A 17,107-nucleotide genomic window follows, 5' to 3' on the forward strand; every position below is an offset into this window, starting at 1 on the left:
GCAGTTAGTCCATCGAGATCCACATGCTGTCCACTTTAAACTGCAAGACCTCCGTGTTGGAGTTGGGGAGTCGGGTTTAGATACTGCACCATCCCCTGAACTTAGCAAACCTTTGCGATTAGAGGTTGGCTCCGCTCTCTCACCACAGATGACAAAACCCATCATGCGATCTGACACCGTCTTCTCCAGGAGATATCCTTTTGAGATACATGATACAAGATCTAAATCTGTATCCAAAGCAAAGCACAGTTCTAGTGGAATGATACCGTCCATGGAATGATTACAAACCGAAATCCAAAAATCGTGTTTTGTTAAATTATAGGAAGGGTCTTGGAGTGTAGGACAGTCTGAATTTCATACAGAAGGGCTAGACCAATCTTCAATTCTCATTTAATCTCAGTCTGACCATCCAGCATATTTATATGGATAGGAAATATGAAAACCTAGTTATCGTCTGACCAGATCTAGCCTTACGAGGTGACCACCTTCTCATTTTCATTTTCTACCTAACAAGAAAATTCTCTTGATTGTGAAGAGACCACGATCAAACCGCAGGAGATCTTCTCTGAATCCTCAACATCAACAAAACCAGAACAATAATGCTGTGTGGTGTAAAGCATGGGAATTAAAGCAGAGATCCAGATGCCCATGTGCGTGTGGCAGCAGGCGGCCGTTACTGATGTGCGGTTTTAATGTAACTGGCACACACAACCTGCTCATGTGTCTGATGCTAATCGATGCTGACACCGAGTTGTCTGAAAGGTTTCTGACCCTCGCTCTACACTTTCTCAGTGTATTAAAAGGGTTTTCATCCTTGGTTACCTGCACATTATACATATTATGATGTATTGAGGCTTGACATTTTGCAGACGTTTACAAGAATGAAGCATCCTGGAGAAGGCTCCTTAAGAGTTGATACAGTGAGCTCTACTGAAGCCCTCTGTCCAGTCCCACCAGTCAGATTAATAATTGTAAATAAATGCCAGCAATAGATATCCAAAAACATTATCATTTAAAAAAAAATGTAATCAGTAAATTAAACCTGTGCCTCTAAACCCCAAATGCTGGTCTTAAAACTGAAAACAAATAAGAAACTATGCTTTTTTCCTAGCTGTATCATACCTTGGTCTATTCAGAGGTTTCTTCCCAGTGGTTGTTTTGATTTGTCTTGCAGTATAGCAGCATATTCGCAATCCTGACTCTGCTCAATCACCACAGCAGTAAAGCGCGAGGTGTTAGTAATCTCCCGACCCTGGGCTGTTATCTCCATCTCCTGCCGTTCTTTCATTTCCCAGAATAAAAGAATAAGGTCAAAGCTTTCAGGAGACAAACCTCAAGCCGCAATTCTCCTGAGGGTTTGTTTGTCACTTCCACTATATTTATGACAAGGGTGTGTGTCCAGTATGTGGGCTGATACTACTGAGGTAAGGGTGGAGAGCTAATAGCTGGCAGGGCTTAGCTTGAAAACCAGGTGCACCCTCAACCTTTACTTTTACTAGGATTACTGGGTCATGTGAAAGTGCGTTAAGTGGGGGAACAATACTAGTTGCCAGAGCCCAAAGCAACCCACCATGATATTTAGACTGAATCAGCAGCAGGACCTTTCAGTCCCACTGGAGTCAGTTTGGCTGCATCATCCTTCAAAGCCCTCATCACCCTGGGGGCCCCGTGTTTGTATCTCCATTAGGGATGGCAGAAGGGTACGTGTCTCATAATTGAATAACGCGTTTCATTCTCACACTGTAGGATCAAAATGCAAATCAGACGTCTGATTAATAATACTCAAGCGCGTCTATTAGGTTAGTGGTGTCAGCAGTCTGGGTGGCATTTGTTTTTCTTTGTGAACTGTGCCGGGCACAGATGGGCAACGGGGGTGTGTGTGGGTGGGGGCAACTCAATGCCAGGGCCTGTTTGATCACCACCCAGCAAGTCATTTCAGATGACAGGGAAATACAGCATCCATGATCTTTTATTCATCTGTGTGTGGGGGCCAGGGTTCAGGATCCATGGTGTCCCACCAGCTGTCAATGGCAGTCCGCTGTCCTTGCCATCATATCTAGCTAACATTTCCTGGTAATTGTCTCTCTTCCCTGTTGCCTGAATATTCGATTACAACATTCACAGCCATGCCAGTCTCCTTAATTCACCACGGAGCATGGTAAATAGGCCACTAAGTTGGTGAAAAAATTAAGCTATGTTCACATGGGCAGAATTCTTAGATAACCACCAAGTTTTTCCCCTACATTAGACTCTGTTTGCAAACCAACAATCTGCTTTTTTTATTAAAATAATTACTTTACTGTGTAGAAGACAGCAGCTGTTGACCTTGAACACTGAACACGCCTGGCCTGTTAGCCTACATTTGTTCCTATAGAACTTCAGACAATGCCTCAAAAAGCCGTGTAGTACAGTGGAATATTAAAAGGAACAAAGTGGTCTATTAACACAGAAAAAAGGAGAGAAGAAAAATAATCAATTAATCATCACATTGCTCAGAACCGTCTATCAGCCTCCACGAGAGGTCTACTACATACAATATTGTGACAGAGAGCCGCCAATGAATAAACAATAAGATTAGAAAATATAATGTGTAAGAACAAGCAGTCAATTAGGCAGACAGATTGTTTTCCCCCCTCTGTAAACAAAGCGGCATTGTTATTACTGGTTTAGCTATAAGGAGCCGTATCTGATCGTGCTCCGGCCCTCTGGTGGAATAGTGAGGGTTTTCAGAATGGATTCAGACAGCTCCCCTACAGGTCCCACAGCTCACAGGCCTCTGAAACAATGGAAATTAGTGGGTCCCGACCCCAATTATGTAGATAAGCATTTATGACCGGAGAGCCTCAGTGCATTGTGGTTTCTGTGGGTTAATTCAAGAACTATTCCGTACAGCAGCTTTTCATCTGCTAAACATAGTACAGATGCAGGTGAATAACAGAAGAGTCAGGGTAAGAGCCAGGTCTTCTCCTTTTGATCATTTCTGTTCAATTAATAAGAATCATTGGTACCCTCTGCATTTCCGTTGGTGCGGTTTAATTGCCATTTAGCGCTCAGCACAGAAAACTAAACATGTAGCATGGTAGAGAGAGACGCATATATCTGAATCACGATTATTCAGCAGAATGCATTCAATGAATGGTTATCAAAACAGCTTGCAAGGCCTTATGGACCGATGGTTGGGTGCTTTTTTAATTAACACATTTATTGTTGGGGAGTGGAGGGCGACGAATGGACGCGGGGGTACAAATAAATAAAAAGATACTTTTCAAATTCTATTAAACTGAAGAAAGAAAATGTTTTTATAATGAATGAAACTCAGTTTTGTGCCAAACAGCACTGCAAATCTCCCTTGATTAAAAAGAAGAGGTAACAGTTTGATTAAAACAAGAACATTAACGGGTTAATAAGCAGTTGGATTGTCACTGAAAAACAGTCATGGTCTCGCAGATCTTCGGAGGCACCACAGAGGAGATTGTCAAGATTAAACTTCACTGAGGTACATCCTGCTAATTAAATGGAGTGTGAGTTTTCCATTTCATTTAAAAATACCAAGGATCAAAATACAACTAATTAAAACTGAAAGCATCTGGTTTTGAAAAGGTATGCACCCCCACCTCTAAAGAGCAACAGCTTTCCAAAATCAAATTACAAAAAGGATGCCGATCAATCATATGTATCAAACACAGATGCATTCATCACAGAGGGCAGAATAAACATGCTAAATTGTGTCTATTACCTGCAATTAGAAAGCTGATTACAGAATAAACAAATTAAAAATTTGGATTAAAAATTCCTTTATCGGTTTTCAACCCAGACTCCCTGCAGGCACTTCTTGTTTAATATAGATTGGGCTTCTGAAACTTGCTCAATGTATCATCTGAACTCCATGCAATTAGCCCTCCGATTTAAATTACATCCTCTCAAAATCAGCAGCCATAGAACGAAAAGAAGTGTAAAAAGTGGCCTAACCTGTCAGCAGCAAATCCCCCAAAGGCGATAGCCAAGGTCACCCAGTTTATCACTGTGACAATAAAGCATACCATAACGGGAGTCCAATGCCACCTCCTCACATACAAACACATGCACAACTTCTTATAACAGCCATTGAAATGCCTTTCTGTGTGTACAGCCCCTTTCAGCACAGGTAGTTAAATGTATTAATACCTCGCGCCTTCACTAACAGGATCTGTACAGAGGACCCTGGGTACCCACTGCACTAACTCCGATCAGCCCAGATTGCTATAGGTGTCTGAAAATGCACACAAAGCAGCAAGATTTTTCTCTGCCAACACACATACACCCCCTGCCCTGAGGAGATAAGAGAAGGATATCTGCTACACTTGTCTGCACGCCCACACCTCTGCCAGTGCCCCCACCCTTCCCCCACCTTCCTACCCATCCTCCATCCCGATTCACAACTGTGTCAAATATCTTGTCATAAATTACAGTTCAGATCAACATATGAATACCTCAGCTGTCTGAGCAGAAAGCCTGTAATTGATTTGATCCCATCTTTCAGCTCCCAGCTTATCTCCAGCGCAGCGCACCGACAATGGCAAACACGATTTGCAGATACAGCGCGACGGCGTGCCATTACTCTGGTGGTTTTATTCTTTGTGGCAGCATTACTGAGCCATGGTTATATAGTGTACCCTTGCGGTGAAAGGTCATGATTAAAACCATTCCTTATATACTAGCCTGCCGGGACACCTTACTTTTCTATTCTTTTTTTTTAAAGGTTTGGTATCTGCAAAAAAAATGAACATGGATTTAAGGGTATCATATATTTAAAAAATATATATATAGGTTTTAATTTGTCATGCTTCCTGGACGATAGCAAAGATGGAAGATAACATTAATAAAATTCCTTCCTCGGGCAAAACTAACAGGAGCGTGTCTATCTCCCTTGCTGATAAATGCTAACGTCAAGCAGCCTTCAAACGCTGCAGGTTTAAGAGGCATGTAAACAAACTGGCCTGTGAGCACTGTGCTTTGTGGCACTCCACTCCACACAAAAAGAAAAAAAAAAAGAGAAAATATGTATTTTTTACCAGCCTTATCCTGCCTATTTGGTAAAAGCAGGAGGCGATTATTATGAGACGAATGCAGGAATTCATATCGTTCAGCTGAATCATTCCTGGGAAAATATATGTATTTTAAATCAACTAAACACAGGTGACGTGGATGTGGAGGTATATCAATGCAACACAGAATGCGTTCTCGGTCCATATTTCAGCGTGGTGCGATGATAAGGTGCTTCCCCAGTACACTTCCTGCCTGTAAACTTTAGGGAATACTATTTTTGGGGGCCAATTTCTCTGACTGACACCCGATAGACAGCACTTTAAACAGAATAAGATCGAGAAAAAGGTATATTGGACATGTGCAAGGAACACAAAGGTCACAGAAACAACATGGGTGCAGGCTGTAAAACACAAGGAACCTGACAACTGCACGTACCATGGCAGTCAGTGATTGGCAAGGATGGCAAGAAGGTGCTAAGGCAGCAATTCACTAAACAAGATGTACTGTGCTAGCTCCGTCTGCAGCAGGGGGTTGTGGGTAATTGAGGTCTAAAGCACAGCAGGCTAACGCCTCTGGCTGTGATGCCCTGCCAGGCTGCTGGTGGCCAGTCTGTTTGGGAAGCACCAACAGCGGGTAGGGCATTGCTAAGATAACAACGCAGAGTGGGCCATGCTGCCCAGGAGAAGAGACAGAGGAACTAGGTCATTGTGCCCACAAAACCGTCTGGCCGGACTATAACTCCTTTAACTCCCTTACAAACCTAAGGAGACAATAATTAAGGCATCATGAGGCAACAGAAAAAGTGTAGTTGTTTTTTCTTGGTGTGATTTGTTTTTCTTTTCTTTTGCCTCTCCAGACTTCACGAACTCAAGGAACACCAAAAACCAAAATAGAAATTAAGAAAGGGCACGGATAAAATGCATGTTTATAATATTCCATCATGGGTCCTTGAGGTAACAAAGCCAGTGCCTCCTCAGCTTAGTCCAGTCCTGCTCTGCCGCAAACAGGAAGAGGAACTCTGCTCATGCTTGGTTGAGCATTTTAGTGGTTTGATGCATTTGATGTGTAGTTATAGCCAGGGGCTGTACGGAGGCCTGACAACTTGCCAAATCGTATGAAGTATATTTCCGCTGAAGAATAAGCCTTGTGAAACAAGTCACTTATAAGACATATCCCAGTTCCTATTATCTCTTTGACACAAAACCAGTCCCTCACAAACACATAACAAATCATAACCATCCACCAAAAGCTGGCTGATTACATAAGGATACAGTAGCCTCCTGTCCTGCATCAAACTCCTGCATTTCTTATAACCCATGATCTCCATTGGCCCAGCACTGTTCAACTGCAGTGTTTACAGCGCTGGCTCTACCAGGCAGCCGGCTTGCAATTGGTTTTGATGTTTATACACTGTGCAGTCTAAGAGGTTTCAGCAAAGCATCTGTCACAGTCTGTGGAATGACAACTGCACCAAACACCTTGCTTTCCAAACCATATTGGTAACACTGCAGAAAAAGAGAAAAATACATCTATATAAATTTTCGAGACATGAAGCTGTCATCAGCTGTCTTGCACGCCAACAGAAATTACTCTGATTTTTCTACCCCAATGGCAAAGTGTTTACAAACGATGTTGATAAAAGTTAAACGTGTCTTGCATTCTAAAGTGAGGTGACCAAGAGAAAGATTTGCAGGAAAAATGAAACTCAGAAGTCAGATATCAACTATCAAACTGAAGCTGAAGTATTTGTGGTGTTTTACAGTATTTTTTTTTTTTTGTTGAGCATTTTGTGTTTGACAGCATGACAAGTTATTCAACTGGAGAACAAACCACTACATCATACCCTTTTAGGCACTTTTGGTTTACCATGAAGACTTTGTTGTTGGATGTTGTTGGATATTTGGAAAGAATGTTCTCAGCTAACACAACAGCGCAAATGTAAAGAAAGAAAGCTGCAAATAAATCAATGAAAACAAAAGCCACCACAGAACAAAGAAAAAAACATGATGCGAGTTATTCACCAGTATCTTCCTGGAAGGTGCTCTCCGGTATTCTACTGCAAAGAATAAAACAAAAAGCAGAATCTTTCAAAGGGAACACTGACCAAATAAAGAAAGGAAGAAATTAGGCCAGAACGTAAACAGTCTAATAGCAGACGTCCCTGCAGTTGGTTTAAACGGCGGTGGAGTGAAGTGCAGGAGGCTTTTATCTCTTGGTATTTCAGCACACCTGCTGCTCAGTTATTACGCAGAGCCTCATTGTGTCCCTACAGCCTTGCTCTGCTGCCTGCATCCCACCAGCCACCGAGAGCACCGTTCGACACACTTCCCGCTATTGCTCCTTTGTCTGTCTGAGCAGAAAGGGGGGGTGTACAGTTTGCTGCCTCACTGTCTCTTCTAATTTTTCCTCCTCTCATCCGCTCACCACCAATCCCGTCCTCTTCCTCATCACCTCTGCTGACAGAAGCATAGCAGGACCACTCCCACTTTCATGATGGATATCAAAAAAGGCGATTCGAATTATGTAACGCCATCGCTCTATTGTATTCAATTCCGGCCTCACAGTAGCGGTGGATTAAGTCCCAAGGAGGCAACCGTCTCTAACTGTGCAGACACCGATGTAGCAGCAAAGCAGCCCTACCCTGTAGTTGTAAACAGGGCAGTTGAGGTCAGGTCTGCAGGGTTCATACAGGGGCATAAAGGTTTGTATTCAGTTCACAAATAAAGGACAGAGCAGGCCTTTGAGATGAGCAAATCCGAGGAACATTTCCTTTGTTTCAATTAGTAGGGTTTTTTTTGTATTCTTTGTTCTTCACTCTCCACCTTTTGTCTTTTTGGTGGAACACTACATATTATATCAATATATATTTTTTCATGCTGGAGATAAAAGGAAACGAGTCGCCTCTGATTTTAATAATGGCGGCATTTCTATTTCCCCCAAAAGTCTGCTTTGAAGCCAATACCCTTGAAACCCAGCAAAGAGACATTTTATGGCCCGGGACTGGCTCTGCAGTCACGATGAGTCCTTTTCATTTTAGCCTGTTTTCTTTTTGTTTTTAAAAGCACTCTGTGTGTACGTGTATACATTGATCCTCCATGCATAAGCAAGCCAGCTGTACTGTGCATTCTCAAAAAAATTAAATAATAATAATACGACCAGCCTGTGCATTTCATAGTCAGACACTCAGTGGCTGTTCAAGGCTGGGACCATCTCTGCTCGAATTTAAATCAGCCCTAACAATCTGATGCAAAGCGCCGGCCACTGAACACGAGAGTGCTCGCGAAACAAGGAATCAAATTTCGTTTCATTTCATTTTTCAATTATTTGGCAGTCAGGTTATTCCGACTTCTACGCTGCAGCTCTGATGATATGGCGTTTCTATTGCACAGGCTTTCAATTCCAGTCACCGGGGAAAACCGTCATCTTTATACTTGATGCCTGAGGAAACTCTAGCTACTCCAGTGAAAACGCTTAACATAAGAATAGTGCACATATAGATTGGGATTTATTTTTTATTTTTTTGCATTATTATACAACTCTCTCCTTCCATTCTGTACCATTGCGAAAAAAGATGCATGTTTCTGTCAATCTGTTGCATCGCTGGGTGTTGATGTTCCCTGCAAATCCTGAAATTACAATTGCGGCGTAGATGCTATATGGATGCAAATTTAGAACAGCTGTTACAGGTTTCATATTACAAGTCATCTTCAATATAGGCCTTGATTAGGAGAGACGGGGGGGGCTTTCTGTTCAGACGCTTAGAGGAAAACAAGGGCTCAGAGCAGTAACTTGGATGTTCAGTTGTGCAGCTCGGTGAATTAGGCGAACAGCTGATACTGCTCCCACCATTGTCAAAGGATTTCAAATCGTTTACAGTAGTATTTTTTTGCATGGACTCACTTACTTGAAGTTCCTGCTAGTTGAATCTAATAGCCATTAGACAAATAGATCTGAAAGAAGCAGGCAGGCAACATCCAAGAATATATTTTAAATCTGTTCACACTGTGTATGTGCTGGGATCTGCAAGATCACTGGAAATTCTGGACTAATTGTATTGATTTTTACAGTCCCTAGAAAAGACTGTACAAGACTGTTCATGTAAGTAATCCATGTTTACGAGATGTATGATTAGGAATTACTTGTCCAATGCTGTTCTGTGTGCTGCCTGCTTTGAAAACAAGATACAGCACGTTAGTGGGCTTATCCCAGAGAATACACTAAAAACAACCACAACAACACATCAATAAATGCAAAGCCAGACCCCCCCCTCCACACACACAACTGAGCTCATCAGAAGGCCTTTATGTTTCAGCAACAAACAAAAAATAGACATTCTCACAACCTCTTGGTTCTTTTTTTGCATCATTAATGCAACTCGTTTAATGTCCGTAAATCACAGGCGCTATTTGGAGACGGTAGGTGAGAGAAGGATAAGTAGCAGAATGTAAGCATTAACTTGTTTTGGTATTAAAGTTATCATAGATGACAAAAGAGCTCTTGTGGAGTGTGAGGAGCCATGAGGCCATTAGCACTGAGCGCCTCTGTGCACAGATCACACCTCCTCAGAAACACAGCACTGCTCACATTGGCAACCCCAACACCTCACCTGGGGATCTGTGTAGCGAGCAGGATTTCATAATTGCAGTTCTCGCACAGCATATTAATACGCGCAAAATGTGGTGGTAGAAATCTCAGAGCCCTTTCATTGTTTTTAAAGGCTGCTGCTTCAATTATGTATGCACTTGTTTTTGTTTTGCTGTTCTTCTAAATCGTGCTTTTGTCCACTGTGCTCGAACGTTCACTGCCTTCGACGCCACTGCGCTGGCTTATTGAAGTGCAGCCCTGTTTTCCATTGCTTCTGAGTGTTTCTGCCCTTGGGCAGGTCTATGGCAGGCAGCCTCAGGGCACGTTTGAGACACAACAGTACAAGGACATATTTAGCAGATGAATAAGATGATGAGCTTGTGAGTCTTAGTAACAACAACAAAAAAGAAATAGTGGAACTGCTTTCAATGTTGTTGTGTGAGTGACTGTTAATAGGAAATCAACAAAGGGAATCTGAAATTTGGTGACAGTTGTGGTCTATGAGCACAGACAAGACACCCCTTGGAATCTTGAAATCATCGTGATTTAATGTATATATGAGTAATACATTGAAGGTTAGATTACTAAACAAATTTTAAAATACTAGATTTCACTCAAACCAATGAAGCAAAATTGTTATTCCAGCGACTTACTGTTTCTACTGTTATGCATTTTTTTTTCATTTTAAATAATAAAAAAGCAAACAAACAAGCAAGCAAAAAATAAATAATCTAAATTTGTATCTTTGTTCTGGGATTGCTATCAATGTCACTTCACTCCCTGCCACTTGCACTGCTTTCATCTTCAGATTGGCACTGCTGCGTTATCCACCATTTCTCTTCCTTGTTTACCTGCTGCGCATACAGCGAGAGTCGTTCTCTCTCCAGGACGAGTGGGGGACAGTCAAATTGATGGCATATTAACAACATCAGCGAACAACTCGGAAGCAAATTAAATCTCTCAAAACCAGACAGATAATGTCAGCAGAAAGCGAAGAAAAATGAAGAACCATCTGTCCACATCAGGGGAAAAAAACAAACAAAAAAAAGTATAAGCAAGGGACACAGAACTAATCAACTGCCGCAACAAGACAACGCAGTTTAATTGTGTCGCTAGGGTAAGCCACTCGCAGCTTAAAAACAACTTAACAAGGTAAGGGACCCCTCATCTCTGACTGAGCACAGATCACTTCGGCCTTCCTAGACGTGTGCTGTGGACTGCTTGAAAAGAGCTTCATATTGTTGACTTTATCTTGTCAAGACAGCTGGTAACACTGGTAATGGGGAATACAGATACCAAATGCACTTACGTATTTATTTCACTTTGTTCACGGCTTGTTGTTTTTTTTTTTTTTTTTTCTATCCCCCGCTGGCAAGTGAATTAGCATATAGGCCGCAAGCTACCCTGATCAAATCTGACTGGAGTGAAACATGCAAGTTACTGCGAGTGTGTCACCTGGATCATATTCCACCAAGGAATTTTATTCTTCCTGCTGGATAAACATCTCACAAGGTTTTCCGCCAGATTACTTTGACCTCCTTCAGTAAAAGCTGTCCGTGGGAGTGCAGGGTATTGTGCTATAGGTGGGATGAGCTGGTTTGTAGTACAGACACTGCCATGGCTGCCTGTGTCTTGGAGTTCCCAGGAGTGGCAACTGAGGGGATATTTAGCGTGCTGCACACCAGGGTCAGGGTGTGAGCTGTTCCCTTTGCATCAAATTGGTGTGACTGACTGACAGAGGGCATTCTAGGGTGAACAACACGTGTGGGAAGATGTCCGCTCTCTCATCCCTCTTGAAGCAGCACAGGAGTCTTATCTGTCAGGCCAGGTCAGTAGTTGGAGAATACAAGTTGGCATGAAAAAAGGGGGAGATATAAGTGGACATTGTGTACTTAAATAAATATGTATTTAAACCTGTGTAGCACACTGTCAATCTAGTGGAATGAAAATATGAAATCTGTTCCCACCCCTACCTGTGCAGAAGGATCTTCACTTATTCTTACTGGATTAGCCTAGAACCGCGTCCCTCCTGCTTTCCTAGCTGCACACTGAAATAGGTTACTGTGCTGGGCTGGCACACTCTGGCGATGGAGGGAGGGGGCCCCTCTCCATCTGTCCTCCCATAGGCACCTGTGTACAAGCCGCATTAACACACGCGCTGACATTAAAATCTCCCTTCTTGGAACGCGGCTACATTCGAAATCTCCCCACTTCACACATCTTTTCAAGGATTAAGCGCATCCATTTTCTAATCTCTTGTACCATGTAAAAAGGGTTTTACAGTCCTCTATTTTTAGATTTTAATAAAAGTATGTGCTACTGAAATGTTTTATGGAGTATATATTTATTTTTCTCGTCCGTTGCTGGAATTTTTGGGTCTGTTAGAGGAGAAATCTGCAGGTGCCGTCAAAGTTCAACCATGACAAAATAAGTGCAGATCGAGAAGTTACTTGATAGTTATTTTCTATTAAAATTGTTATTTTTCCTATTAAACTGTGGGCAGAATATGATCTTTTGACTGCAGAGCACCTCGTGTCATAATTACTTGCAAAACTACAACTTGTGATCTAGATAGTGATTATAAGTACAGCCTCCAAGTTCTAATCACTGCCCAATCTTTGACCTTTGATCTGCGGCCAATTATGATCTCTCTCTGCTTTGCAACCTATGCTTTATTATCAGGGACATCATTCACCCATTACAGAGTTGTTAAATTCTTAGTTATACTTCATGTTTTCTGCTGGTGTATCGCATTGCAGCACTCCAGTTCAATTACTGTAGCTGTTTTACTTCCCTGGATCGTTTGTAGTGTATTCATACCTTCCTGTTCAAACACTCAGTGTAACTTCAGAGATTCTTGTATGTTTGCAAAGCCCTGCTGTTTTAAAACGTATTGCGCTTGCCACAAAAAAGACCAGAAGGATATATATGAACTGGTTGTCAAATAGGAAGTAAATTACGCTGTGGATCCGTGTGACAGCTTTATGTGCACCTCGGAAAAAAACGAACTTATGTACCTACTCCCATAAAGCAAATTAGTTTGTTTTCTGTCACTACCTGCTGCTCTCATTTTGCCTGCCCTTTCCCGAAGCACAATCAATGCATATCTGACGGTTTTCTTTCGCTCCGACAGGCCTCCTCTCCCTGGATGCTCAGACCGCAGAGATGGAGGTGTAACTTCGTTCTCTCCATCTGCGGCCCTATTTATACCTCCTCTGCCCATCCACTCCACTGCGAAGAGATTTAATGAGATGTCGGAACTGATAACAGTCTCTCAGGTTTCCCATTACCCTACTGTCCACACACTCCGGGCTTTTGTTTAAACCTGACAGATTTTGCCGTGTAATTCCCCTCTGTTCCTCTAAGTAAAACCTCTATTGATGTCGTGGAGAAATCAATTTGGGTCGCCTTTCTCGCCTTCGTAGGAGAGGCATCAAGCTGTACAGGGAAGAATATTAATTGGCAGAAGACGGAGTCGGAGAAAGCACTGGAGTGTTTTTTTGTTTGTTTTCCTTTAAGGTCTTTCATGCTGCCTAATCACACACCACATATAGGAGCCAGGCTAAAGGCCATGTGATTTGTAGATTGGCACAAGGGGGAGGCTACACGGAAAGCTGGGGTCCTCTGATTATGTGAGATGTGCTTTGTCACGGAAGACCAGTGTTTGAGGCATGTTAGAGAAAAATTAGAATGATAATAATAAAAAAAAATAATACCATACATTTCATTTGGGAGATCTTCTGAGATAAGAGGCAAAGAAGATACAAGCTTGAAGAAATAGCAGATCTCATCTCTTATGTCTAGGGAAAGGTGGGTAGCTCTGGGTATGAATAAAAGGTTTAACCTGAAAAAATATTTTAGTTTTTTATCCTTTTACTAAATACAATATACAATCATATAATATATATATATATATATATATAAAACAGTACACTCCCCTATGCTCAGCCTCAAGTATGTTCTTTCCCATAAATGGTTTTGATATCCATTTTTGAAATTTACATTCAGAGCGACTCTGTGACCTGACAGGAGCACCAATTGCACGGCTGGTTTATTGCACTATTAAACCCGTCTTCTACAAATTAGCCCAGTAGGTCTTAAAAACAATTCTGTGGCGTTAATCACTAGAGTTTGGCCCACATTCCTGTGAAGGTCAGTACCCCCCAAAAAGGTACTCACCGCGCAGGGGAGAGGGGGGTGTGCGGCTAGGCCAGGTGGTTTCCACGGCAACCCGGGGCTGGGGAATAGACCGGTTGCCATGGTGATGCTGGGTGGCCTAATACCTATCAGACAGCCCACTGGTTTCACTCACCTGCTTTCAGTACCTTTGATGCTTTTGAGCCTCTCTTATCGGCACAGCCAGACAGGTAGAGAAAATTGAGGGCAGCAGGAAGTTCTCATTTACCTCTGCTGCTACATTCAAACAAGACCATAATACTAAACTACTAGGAGCTCAACTGGAAATGCCCGGAAACCAGTAGGAACTCTGGTTTTGTGGGCAGTTCTTATAAAGGTTTATGGAAATTCGGCAGAGAAAAGGGAATTGGGCAAACCATACAGCCATTTGAAACTCTAGGTGAGCTGCCACAGGAAGTTTTAGTATAAGACTTATTGCAGTTTAAGGCAGCTGAAGTGGTAATGTTGCACAGGATAAAAGCATGTGGACCAGCTGGGTCGTGGTTCAAGCCCTGACTCTGCCTCTAGCTCACAGTGCGTAACCCTGACCAAGGCACTTAACCTCTCTTGTGCTGCATCTGTCAGGCAAGATTTAAAACAGTAGTCCCATTTAAGCGACTCCACAGCATAAACTGTTAATGCAAAATTCATCCCCATGTCTTTTTTTTTTTTTCAAGTCACTTTGGATTGAAGAGTCTGCAGGATGACTAATTTTGTCATTTGGAATTAAATGTTGATGCCCCCACATGATCGTGGAGGCCAGCGAAAGCATGTTTCGTGTGTTTTTTTTGTGGTAGAGAAAATAACCGAGCCGAGATTATGTTGGCACCTGCTTTGCAGTATTCACGGTACTGCAGAGAACCTGGAGAAACGCTGCAATATATAGGAGGCTGTAGCTGCCAACTAAAGCAGTGGCACCCAACTCCTATCTTCGCGTGTCCAAGTGCTCTCTCATTTTGTTGCAGCTGAGCACTTAATTACTCCATTGGTTTGCTTAACTAAATCAATTAATTGCTTTTGCTTTTTCCAGATGCTGACGACTTACAGAGCCTGGTCAACTGTGGCCATCCAGGATCAGAGCAGGGCACTACTTACCTAAAGTATCACTTATCCTGACATATTTTTTCAGTGTATTTTGGGATTATACTTTAAATTGGAACAAACACCTGTATGGAGGTGCACAGCTAGCAATTCAGGCGTAGTGAGTGCCATAGTGAGTGGGAGATACAGGTGAAGCGCAACTTACCGGGCATGGCGTGTATGAGGTCCCCGCAGATCACCATGAAGCGAGGCCTGGGTTTCAGTTTGTTGACCGCCTGCACCGCCTGCTGCGTCAGTCGGACCTCCTCCCCCCACTCGTCACCACCATTGTCATTGTCTCCCACAGTCCAGGCCTTCATGAGCCCGAGCTGAGGGTCTGCAGCCTGAATGAAGTAGAAGGGTCCCTTCCACTCTCCCTGCTCCTCTGCAGAGAAGGAAAAAAGAAAAAGGAAAAAAATGTTTGTGGTTTTCCTTTGGCTACACCAATGATCCAGATTCTTCCTTCTACATCAGGCGGGGTCCAACCCATCTTCAGATTTTCATTCCACCTGAGCTTAACTACCTAATTTAGCAAAATCTAAACAAGACTTCTGGCATTCCTGACCTCAGAGTGCTACTGTACACAAACCCAACTTTGGAAGGAGTCTACAAAACAAAAAAATTATCACCCAGATAAAATTCTCTCTTCCTTTTTTACTGGACACCAGATATACTTTCTGGGATATTTTGTTGATACATGGTAGTCAAATATTAAGTCTCAATACACAGCTGAAACAAGAAAGTTTAAGACTATTGCTCTGATATTTTGTAAGTCTCCCTGGACAAGGGCATATGCTAATAAATAAATAATAATAATAATAATAACAATAATAATAGTGGAGGTCAGCTGAGGCATGCAAAATTGACGGAACAGCAAAACCATTCTTCGCAGCTCTGCAGTTTTTAAAAAATTGTATTTGCTTAATGGGCAGCTGCTCCCTGTCAAAGTTTCTCTGTCTGGACTTGCGAAGATGAGGGCAGATGAAGTATGACTTGCTCATCTCTGCACAAGAGGCCATGCGCTGTGGACAATCTTGCCGTTCCCCAGAGTCACAGCTCATCTTTCTTAAATGTTTAACATGAGTTGATGCATTCGGCTCTAAAATGGACTAATGGTAATTTCAAAAGTTGAACAGAAAAACCTTGGGTAGGGGGAAAGGGGAAAAAATGTGCTGCTGGGAATTCCCTAACAAGTTCTTGACTTTGCAATTATCACCTTTGTTAATACAAGAAAAATGTCTTTCTGCTTGGATGGTAATAAAAAAAAAATGAAGATTTCTTCCTTATGAAAAGATATCCTGGCACCGCCTATGTCCTTCGTAAAATGTAATTTGTCTGGTCTAACAGCTTTCCTTATCTCTCTGCATCTTTATAGGTTAAATCTAATCTGTGAGCTCACCATATAAAAATTAATACAGGTCCTGCTCCAAGCCAAGGGGCTCAGGAATGTTCTTGTATTCATTAAGTAGCACAAAATACATGTAAATGAAAATGTAAATATCCTTTTCTCTACGTCACTGGAAAAACAACACTGGAATTGTGCAAACAATTTTTACAGTCAATGTTCTTACTGCATAAATGTACCAAGTTTTTTGTCTATTTCCTTAAACCTGGTGACAGTAAAGCTTGCTTGGCCCAAACAACACTGTAAACAATGCACTTTCCACCCATATGTCTAAATAGGAATTAAAGATGTGTGCCCCTTATTCCATAAAATATTCTCTGTCAACATATAAATTAGAAAGAAATATACAATTTTTTAATTCCAGGCTGAGCGATCCGTGATTAAATTTACCAAGGATACAAAAGAAACCAACCCCCTCAGCAACCCCCAATGCCTCACATGCAGATCACTTCCAGATCTCCTTAATCGCATGTATTTATGTTTACGTTTATTTACTTAAAGGGATGCTCCCCAAAGAGATCCAACTAAATGCAAGAAAGAAAGAAAAAATTACAGCAACGCCAGCCACATCTGTTATGGCATAAAGAAAGCAGAGCGCAGTAGTCGTGGGACAGGTCTGCTTACATTGTGTAGTTTTGTGGTAGCACTTCTGGGCTAGGTTTGGAGAGGGCCTGTTACTTAACAAATGCCTGGGGGAGGGGGGAAAGAAAGTGTTTTAAAAGCTCCAAACAAATCAATTATTTATAAAGATATTAATTGAGATTTCTTTTAAGACAGTGATCTACATTCCTTTCCTGTTCTCTGGCTTAAGGGCCTGAAACATTGCTGAGAACTGCA

The 17,107-nt window shown here is 42.1% G+C and overlaps 1 protein-coding gene across 2 annotated transcripts in view; it reads right to left on the reverse strand.

The window, feature by feature from the left end:
* cpped1 (calcineurin-like phosphoesterase domain containing 1) overlaps window positions 1–17,107 on the reverse strand; it is a 255,753-nt gene that overhangs the window by 26,358 nt on the left and 212,288 nt on the right. For both annotated transcript variants that reach the window (XM_066690132.1, XM_066690131.1), the window contains one exon: window positions 15,032–15,250. In XM_066690132.1, the coding sequence (XP_066546229.1) occupies window positions 15,032–15,185 (154 nt within the window). In that variant the 5' untranslated portion in view covers window positions 15,186–15,250. The remainder of the gene's footprint in view (window positions 1–15,031; window positions 15,251–17,107) is intronic.

The sequence above is a fragment of the Amia ocellicauda genome, chromosome 17 (assembly GCF_036373705.1).
Source record: "Amia ocellicauda isolate fAmiCal2 chromosome 17, fAmiCal2.hap1, whole genome shotgun sequence".
NCBI lineage: Eukaryota > Metazoa > Chordata > Actinopteri > Amiiformes > Amiidae > Amia > Amia ocellicauda.